This window comes from Hyperolius riggenbachi, chromosome 8 (assembly GCF_040937935.1).
Source record: "Hyperolius riggenbachi isolate aHypRig1 chromosome 8, aHypRig1.pri, whole genome shotgun sequence".
Lineage (NCBI taxonomy): Eukaryota > Metazoa > Chordata > Amphibia > Anura > Hyperoliidae > Hyperolius > Hyperolius riggenbachi.
In genome coordinates, this window is record NC_090653.1 from 65,529,325 (window position 1) to 65,539,629 (window position 10,305).

A 10,305-nucleotide genomic window follows, 5' to 3' on the forward strand; every position below is an offset into this window, starting at 1 on the left:
TTTTATTGGGCCTGATCTGATGGATAGGAGTGCTACGGGGGTGACAGGAGGTGATTGATGGGTGTCTTTATGCCCCTTCACGCACCCTCCGCTCTGCCAACAAGATGAAGCTGGTTATTCCCAGGATACACTTAACATTTGGTGCTCGGGCCTTTTCCTACGCAGCCCCTACTCTATGGAACTCACTTCCACAATCAGTACGAGAGGCTCCTTCTCTGGACAGCTTTAAAAAAAGGCTAAAAACTCACCTCTTTTCCCGAGCCTTTGAGACTGCATAATGCAGGGTCACAGCGCTTTGAGTCCCCAGGGAGAAAAGCGCTATATAAATATTATTGTTATTGTTATTGTTGTCTCAGGGGGTGGTTAGAGGGGAAAATAGATGCAATCAATGCACTGGGGAGGTGATCGGAAGGGGGTCTGTGGGGGATCTGAGGGTGTGGCCGAGTGATCAGGAGCCCACACGGGGCAAATTAGGGCCTGATCTGATGGGTAGGTGTGCTAGGGGGTGACAGGAGGTGATTGATGGGTGTCTCAAGGTGTGATTAGAGGGGGGAATAGATGCAAGCAATGCACTGGCGAGGTGATCAGGCCTGGGGTCTGAGGGCGTTCTGAGGGTGTGGGCGGGTGATTGAGTGCCCTAGGGGCAGATAGGGGTCTAATCTGATAGGTAGCAGTGACAGGGGGTGATTGATGGGTAATTAGTGGGTGTTTAGGGTAGAGAACAGATGTAAACACTGCACTTGGGAGGTGATCTGACGTCGGATCTGCGGGCGATCTATTGGTGTGGGTGGGTGATCAGATTGCCCGCAAGGGGCAGGTTAGGGGCTGATTGATGGGTGGCAGTGACAGGGGGTGATTGATGGGTGGCAGTGACAGGGGGTGATTGATGGGTGGCAGTGACAGGTGATCAGTGGGTTATTACAGGGAAGAACAGATGTAAATATTGCACTGGCAAATTGATAAGGGGGGGTCTGAGGGCAATCTGAGCGTGTAGGTGGGTGATTGGGTGCCCGCAAGGGGCAGATTAGGGTCTGATCTGATGGGTAACAGTGACAGGTGGTGATAGGGGGTGATTGATGGGTAATTAGTGGGTGTTTAGGGTAGAGAACAGATGTAAACACTGCACTTGGGAGGTGATCTGACGTCGGATCTGCGGGCGATCTATTGGTGTGGGTGGGTGATCAGATTGCCCGCAAGAGGCAGGTTAGGGGCTGATTGATGGGTGGGAGTGACAGGCGGTGATTGATGGGTGATCAGGGGGATAGATGCATACAGTACACAGGGGGGGGGGGGGTGTCTGGGGGGGGGGGGGTGATCAGGAGGGAGCGGGGGGCAGTTTTGGGAATTAAAAAAAAAATAGCGTTGACAGATAGTGACAGGGAGTGATTGATGGGTGATTAGGGGGGTGATTGGGTGCAAACAGTGGTCTGGGGGGTGGGCAGGGGGGGGGGGGGGGGTCTGAGGGGTGCTGTGGGCGATCAGGGGGCAGGGGAGGGGAAATCAGTGTGCTTTGGTGCAGACTAGGGTGGCTGCAGCCTGCCCTGGTGGTCCCTCGGACACTGGGACCACCAGGGCAGGAGGCAGCCTGTATAATACACTTTGTGTACATTACAAAGTGTATTATACACTTTGTATGCGGCGATTCGGGTGCTAGTAACCCGCCGGCGCTTCCGAATGGCCGGCGGGTTACAGCGCGAGGTGGGCGGAGCCAGTCCCCCACGGCCGATCGCGTCACGAATGTCGCGATCACGCCGCCCATGCCCCTATAAGGACCACCGCCTCTGGGCATGAGCTGGTCCTTGCAGCATCCACTTTCCGACCGCCCCTGTGCAGTGGGCGGTCGTTAAGTTGTTAACCTAAAGATTGGAGCATTAGGACAATGTATGGTAGATATTCTACACATAGCTCCCCAACCCTGTCCTCAAGGCCCACCAACAGTGCATGTTTGCAGGAAACCACAAACATGCACAGGTGAGGTAATTAGTGCTGCAGAAAAGCTGATCAACTACCTCTGTGGATTTCCACACTGTTGGTGGGCCTTGAGGACAGGGTTGGGGAACTCTGTTCTACAAGACTGGAGATCTTCTTCAAAGCATTAGGCGTCAGAGGTCACAAATATCCAGTATGCTGAATCTTTAGGTGATGTCAGGGCTCAGAGGCTCCTGTACACAACCTAGATTCTCGCCCAAGACAGTCTATTGGTCACCTGACCAAGTTCAATCTAGTAAATCAAAGCAAGTCGATCTGACAGTTGTGGATATTTAATGGGGCATGTAGGTTATGGAATCCTCCACATTTGTCTAGAGAAAACGAATCCAGGATTTATCAGAACTGCATTGTCATTAAGGGTACAGCTGAGAAAACTCTATTAGAAAAAAAGTCCATAAATCAAATCACGAGTTCTTTATCTTTCAAAGGCCAGATTTTCCATAAGGCACTGTAGGCACATGCCTACAGGCGCCTGATGATGTTAAGGCAGCTCACTCCCCTCCCCAAGTGCCTCTCTCCCTCCTTCCCTATGCAGAGTCCTGATGAGATAGTAAATGAGAGGTTACTTGCCCGGCTCTCGGCATTCCACTGACAAGATCTCCCTTTAGTCACAGGCACCTCCCTTTAGTCACAAGCACCTCTAGCTATTAGGTAACCAGGAGTACCCTCAATATTAAGAGGCACCTGTAACTACCCGACAGGCAAGGGAAGTAAGGGAGAAATGACAGCTGGGACAGCCAGCACACTTGCGGTGTAGTTCGGGAGGTGTTTGTAGGTTCATGGAGGTAAAAGTCTTAGGTGCCAGGAGATCTGTGCCTATAGGCTCCTATGAAGTAAATCCAAGCCAGTATCTTTCGCCAACCTTTTCTTTCCTTAGATTTCCAGCAGCTAGCACAAACGCACACAGAAAAAAAAAAGTTATTGAATTTTGGGGAGTTTAATTTGTATGATTTATTTATTTGCTTGCACTGGGAAAGGAGTGCTGTGCAGATGTAGAGAAGGTGGGGTGGGGGGAGGAGGAGGGGGGGGGGGGAAGGGCCCTGATCAAGTAAATTTATCTTTCCTCTCACTTTATTAATAAAACACTTTTTTATCCACCAACAAAAAACTACACATATACTGTACACTCACACATCTTCACTATAGTAATATTTAAATTGCCAGGTGCTGGATTATAGATAGGGACGCCACTCCCTATTTTACTTAAGTTTTATATTCCTTATACATTTATTTTTCCCTCTTTTTGCTTGAGAGATGCAGAGGAGTTATTATATAGATAATATGAGAATGCGAGGAGAGACATCATCTAAATTTAAATTTAACACAACAAACATATGGTCACAGCCGGGGATTCCAAAAATAAAAATGTGACATGTACAACCATGTTTTTAAAATAAAAAAAAAATTATATAACAAAATGAAGAGTTATGCAGCCCTACATCATCTAAATAAAACGTGTAGATTGATGGCATTAGTAACGTGCTTTGCTTAGCCAGCCCTTCACACAGTTCAGATCTCCGGACCATCATCACATTTTTCTTAACCGATGCAACACAGCACACAGCAGATCACTGATTTTACTACTTATAAGGGAATGTACAGGATACTAAATTAGTATAAAAATACCAAAATCATAGAATCACTGAACATACCAGAAATTGTGCAGTAAAATATTCTGAGACAGGATTGTGTTAAGTGGAGTCAGCATTACTGGCCAGCATTTCAAAAATTGGTTGGGCTCCTCTTACAGTTTGCTCTCAGGTTGGATCTGTATGAGATTGTATAATATAATATACACACACACACACATATATATATATATACATATATATATATATATATATATATATATATATATATATATATATATATATATATATATATATATATATATATACACATACATATACATACATATATACACACACACACTGCATTTTCAATAAAATTAGATTTGAGATCTTTAGATAGTTTTCATACTGTCAACCATATTGTGCTGATGCCCTTCTATTCTATTGTATGATTATGGGGGGAAAGGGGGCAATTGGGCATGCATGAAAAGAGGATACCAGGAATAAAGGGCCCAGCTGGATAACGAAATCTCAATAACAAACATCGATAACGGAATTGGACAACGATAAATACAGTTTTAAAACAGACTGGAGATAACGAAAATATATTAACGTTAAATATCTTAACGTAATTCAACAATACAGCTTAACCCAACCCTACTCACAGAACCCTCCCCTGGTGGTGCCTAACCCTAACACCCCCCCCCCCCCCTTTCATGTTGCCTAACCGCTCCCTGGGTGGTGCCTGACCCTAACCACTCCTGCAGAAACACCCTTTTACACATATTGTTGATAACGTCAAATCTGTACATACAAACAAAATAATATGACAAAATCTATGACGTTGCAAGCTTCTGAAACGATAACATACTTCAAAAACTTTAAAGTTCAACAATATTTATCAATGCCAAGCACGCATAATTATGCTGTGTTCCTTTTTTTTCTTCCTTTCTCTGCCTAAAGAGTTAAAAATCAGGCATGCAAGTGGTTGGGACGAGTTCGGACTATAGCGTCACCCTCACTGATAAGGAATTGCAACCATAAAACACTTTCCTAGCAGAAAATGGCTTTTGAGAGCAGAAACGAGATTACAAGTGTCAATAGTTCATATATTTTATTTCTGGCATACATCAATGAATGCGTCATTGAGAAGGGACAGTGAAACAATAAAAACTTGAACAGTAGACTTTGGGCGGGGGAATGTAAACTCGTATGACAAATGGGGTAGTCATATAGGTTTGTAGGATGGATGGATGGATGGATGGATGTGAGTGGCAAGGCTGAGGGATTCTCTGAGATCCCTCTGTGTATACAAAGAATTGACCAACGAGTAAGCATTAAAAAAAAAAAAAGGGTTATTTTAGTTGGTTTCAATATTTTTCATGCAATTCTTTATGAAAGAACAGCAGGATGAACTGACTGAAATGATAAGCCTTCAGTCATTTTAAGTAGAGGCCATTTGGCCATACTGTGATATTTAACTCTCTCACTGCTACACGACACCGACACTCCCCCTCCCAACTCTGTTCCTTAAAGTAGTTTAAGAGACTCACATCCCAGCTATGTTTCCCTTTCCGTCCCTGTCAGTCACACATTCTCTAGGGAAACAACCCCCCCATGCCTCTACAGCTTGTCACAGTCATGATGGGAGTCCAACAGGTGTCTGACCCCAGGATAGCCTGGATCTCCCTCCTCTAATGCATTAACCTCTCCCATTCTGGAAGCATCAACTTGAAATATAGAAAAAGAAACTCTCACAAATACAAACCAATAGAACAGAGACACTTCTCAAGCAAGTGTCATTCTCATGAATTTCTACAGAAGCAGAGAAGAGTGCCTTATTGCACTTACCGTCCTGAGGAACTGGATTTCGTCCTCACTCTCTCCTCCTTCGGCCATGATGCTCTAGGTACCTTCCTTTTGGCTTCAGGATGGTTCCCGTGGGTGACTTGAGTCGCTGACCGAACGGTAATCCGTGTTGTATGAAGGGGGAGAGAGAGAGGTTGCTGTACTCCCCTCTCTCTGTGTGGAGAGATGGTAAAAAACGCACAGACCTAGAGAGATACTGACAGCTTCTCCTGTGCACCCCTCCTCTGCTCACTGATTGGTGAGAGCTGGGTTAGAACCAGCCAAATTGTCCAGTGGGGGGGAAGCCAAAACAAAAAAGGAAGGACACAGCTGTACACGCAAAGCACAGGAGCTAGAATCTAGGAAGACAGGGAGCTCGAAGTGATGATCACCACGGAGAGAGGAGAAAATAATGAATAGAAGACCTGTGGGAGAGAGGGAGACGTAACAAGAGAATAAGTAATTATCCAGCTTCTGAAAAAGGCAACGAGTAAAGAGTGTATTAAGTCCAGTGTAATAAGTCCTTAATACTATATCCCTGTTTAAAAAATCTATGGATGTTATGGGTTATAGCATGCTGCACTGCTGCTTCTTGTAGTGCCTCTAGGGCAAGCGTGTCAACCCAGCCAATCTGGGGTGCCATTCATCCCTCTTACAAGGTTTCTACAGATGAGAGATTTTAATAATAAAGTGTTATTTAAAGTGGACCTGAACTCAGAATGTCCTCTCTGCTCTAAAAGATACACAACAGCCTAATAACCTTTAAACTAAAAACATTTGTTACAGCTGATACAAATCCTAAAATAAATCTGCACGGTTTCTACTTCTTGATTCATGGAAGCAGACATCTTGATAAAAGCCTGTGCTTTCAAATGAGCTTATCTACCACCTCTGCCATGGCAGTCATGTGACACTGGGGAGAGATCAAATTACAACTTGTGATTAGGCACAAATAAGGGGGAATTAAACAGGCTGCATTTCTCTCGGTTTTCCTTCTGTCCTGTGAAAGAGTTCAGGTCCACTTTAAGCCTAAACAAAAAAAAAAAAACAAAAAAAATGTTTAACTTAACTGGAGCTTGAACCTACAGTCCCTAATATTCATTAACCGGGGACAACCTGTATATAAAGGAAATCTAAAGTGAAAAAATCCAAACTGTTTAACTTACCTGGGGTTTCCTGCAGCCCCCTGAAATCGTCCTGTGCCTACGTCGTCCTTCCGAAACCCTCCAGCGGCGACCCCCTGAAAACTGGGCGGTTGAGACCAGTCAGGGGCTATTGCGCATGCATTGCCCTGAGCTGTGCACACCCTGATCGCACTCCCGCTGCCAGGTGTGTTCCACAGATGCTCAGTAGTGATTTTCCCATACTGTGCATGCGCAGAACACTGCCGTGCATGGGGATGCGATGAGGAGGAGCATGGCCAGCCAGCTTTCAGGGGGTCACCACAGGTAGCCGGAGGGTCGTGGAAGGAAGGTGCAAGCACAGGATGACCGAAGGGGGCTGCAAGAAGCCCCAAGTTAAATTTTTTTTTTTCTTTTCATTTCAGATTTACTTTATATACGGATAGTCCTACGTTAAAGGGACTCCGAGCAGTGCAGAAACTATGGAGAGATGCATATCATTTTAAAGCTCTCTTTCTCCTCTTTCCAATGATATATAAACCACCACCCTACGTCGTAGGGCAACGATGTAGGTGTCGTCAGAAAGAGGAGAAAGAGAGCTTTAAAATGATATCCATCAAGCCATAGTTATATTGTATTACACAGGACGACACTTTCCCCAGTGTCAGCAGCTCCATTCTGCTGAATGCAGCTGCTGACTTTGACAAAAAGTCGCCCTGTGTAATACAATATAACTATGGAAAGATGGATATCATTTTAAAGCTCTCTTTCTCCTCTTTCTGCTCTTTCTGACGACACCTACATCGTTGCCCTACGCCTTTTAGTTTTCTCTATTTTCGCGATCGAAATCGTGGCCGCGGCAATTTCAATCGCGAAAATAGCGAAAACTAAAAGACGTAGGGTGGTGGTTTATGTATCATTGGAAAGAGGAGAAAGAGAGCTTTAAAATGATGTGCATCTTTCCATAGTTTCTGCACTGCTCGGAGTCCCTTTAACGAATGAGATGGGGGCTGTAGGTTCAATTCTTAACCTGAATCTTTCCATAAGTCAAAACACTGCCACCTCTGTCCCCTGTACCTCTTCTACCCCTCCACTGTGTCACTCCTGTCCCCCCTGTGCCCTCCTCCGTCTCCACTGTACCGCTCTGCCCCCCTTTGTGTCTCATTCTGTCCCAGCGCTGGATCACAGGTTTGCTTTAAAATGCATAAAATGTGTATTCAGAACTCGCTATATACTATAGTGTACCACAGCAAAATGTCATTTTCTTAGTTTAAAATCATTTTTTTCTTTGAAATTTTTAAAAATCAAATTTTCCCCCCTCAGGGTCTCTTCAAAAAAAAAAAAAAATAAATAAATAAATAAAATGTTCTTCACTTGTTCCCACAGAATCAAATTTCACATTTTGACGGCCTGTTACCCACAATGCACCGCTACTGAATATTCAAATTATCTCTTTATGCCCCTGAAATCCAGGCTTGCATGCAGAACCACTGGTGTCTAGCAAGCATATAGCTTCAAATTTTACAGAGCCACACCAACCCCACATGCAGACTGCCTGTTTTGGACTTTTAGTCCTCATCAGAACATGGCAGGGATTGGTATGGCTGTATGGGATAGGGCTTGGACCAGTCCAACAGAGTAACCAAGCAGCTTGGGGTAAGCCCAAAACCACGAGTATAGGGGACTAAAAGAGACCAAGAAGCCCTATCCCATAGAGCCATATCAATCCCTGCCATGCACTGAGGAGGACCAAAAGTCTGAAACAGGCAGTCTGCATGTGGGGTTGATGTGGCTGTGTAAAATTTGAACCTATAGGCTTGCTATACACCAGCTGCTCTGAAAGCTATCCTGGCTTACAGGGGCATCAGGAGATAATTTGCATATTCAGTAGCGGTGCACTGTGGGTAACCAAAGATGTTCACATAGGCCTGGTGCACACCAAAAACCGCTAGCAGATCCGCAAAATGCTAGCAGATTTTGAAACGCTTTTTCTTCTTTTTCTGTAGCGTTTCAGCTAGCGTTTTGCGGTTTTGTGAAGTGTTTTTGGTGTAGTAGATTTCATGTATTGTTACAGTAAAGCTGTTACTGAACAGCTACTGTAACAAAAAACGCCTGGCAAACCGCTCTGAAGTGCCGTTTTTCAGAGCGGTTTGCGTTTTTCCTAAACTTAACATTGAGGCAGAAACGCATCCGCAATCCAAAATCTGCAGCAGCCCGGGAGTATGCGTTTCTGCAAAATGCCTCCCGCTCTGGTGTGCACCACCCCATTGAAATACATTACCCTAGCGGATCCGCACCCGCAAGCGGATTGCAAACCGCAGCAGAACCGCTCTGGTGTGCACTAGGCCTTAAAGCTGAATTATTGTAAATTCCTTCTGTTTTAAGGAGATAAATCAACGAATCATTGCTTTTTAGTAGGAGGGCTTTTTGGTCTCTTTTAGTTCCCTATACTCTCCTTGTGGTTTTGGGTCACCCCAGGCTGCTTGGTTACTGTGTTACATTTTGACGGTGGATCATTCATAATTAAGGAACTACCTGTACATGATCTCTACAGCTACTTATATAAAGGGTGCTTGAATATGTTCCAATGTTTTAGGCATTTTCGTTTTTTTTTTTTATATATTCTGATAGCAAATGATCACATTGCTATTAAACAAAACTATACAAAAAAATAATATGTACATCAGCAACAATAAGTTGAAAAAAATTTGTCTCGTCCAATCTTAACTTAGGATCAATATATTATTAAAAAAAAGAAAAAAAAACACAGATATTCAGTTTTTGTAGTCAATTTGATCCAATGATCCAGCTAGCTTAAAAATCGAAAGTTTAGCTTTTTGTATTTGTGGGCACCACTAAAGCAGTAGGATCAGCCATACTATGCCAGGAAAAAAACACATATGTAAGTAGATAAATACTTGATCTACTTACATAACACATATTGTACTGTCCACTTTTTGATTTCAGTGAATGTTATATAGTAAATTACGAGAATTCTGTTCCTGGTGGGGGCCATGTCTTTTGCCCACAGTTAAGGCTAACTCATGAGGTAATTTCTGCCCTTTACCATACTTTTTTTCTTGTCTCCTCCAATCGCTGAGGCGCCTCAGCCTTGCTTGTAAACACAAGCGAGTAGGGGATCAGGTTTCAGATAAGCAGCTGGCAGGGAAATAAAGGAAAGAGGAGGAATACATTATAGATAAAAAGAACCCCCAGCATGCAATTCTTTGGCACCGACTACTAAAGGTCCAGTGCTCCGTAAGTATGTGATAACTCCAAATCATAACGGCAGAAAAAGTTTTGAATGCAGGATTAGCATCTTTATCACTTAATACACTCAGACCAGTTGCTGTTTAAATTTGATTTTTATGGTGACGATACCGCTTTAAGATATAGCTTTTTATCATACCTCAGAAATTTAATTTCCTTACACCTTTGCCAAGGTTAAAAGTTCACAAATAGGGATAGTCAACGAGATGAAAATAATTCAGAGTTGTTGCAGGATTATGCAAATGTTGTATGCAAATGTTTGCAAACACTTCCCCTTAGAAGAAAGTGATTGGTCCATTTTAAAGGTGCACAAATGTGCAATACAAATTTTGGATAGCCCTGCATCCACTTGGTATTTGGACCTCATTGACCATTCCTACACACAAGTCCCAATATATTATCACATTAATATATATGTACAAGAGGTTTTTTTCTTAAAAAGGTTTTATTATTAGTACCTTAATGAAGTGCTGCAATTTTCCATACAACTAGGCACTGCCATCCAT

General features: G+C 43.7%; 1 protein-coding gene across 10 annotated transcripts in view; it reads right to left on the reverse strand.

The window, feature by feature from the left end:
* RYR1 (ryanodine receptor 1) overlaps window positions 1–5,606 on the reverse strand; it is a 375,187-nt gene extending 369,581 nt beyond the window's left edge. For all 10 annotated transcript variants that reach the window (XM_068250552.1, XM_068250553.1, XM_068250548.1 and 7 more), the window contains exon 1: window positions 5,412–5,606. In XM_068250552.1, the coding sequence (XP_068106653.1) occupies window positions 5,412–5,459 (48 nt within the window). In that variant the 5' untranslated portion in view covers window positions 5,460–5,606. The remainder of the gene's footprint in view (window positions 1–5,411) is intronic.
* Between the last annotated feature and the right edge of the window lie 4,699 nt (window positions 5,607–10,305).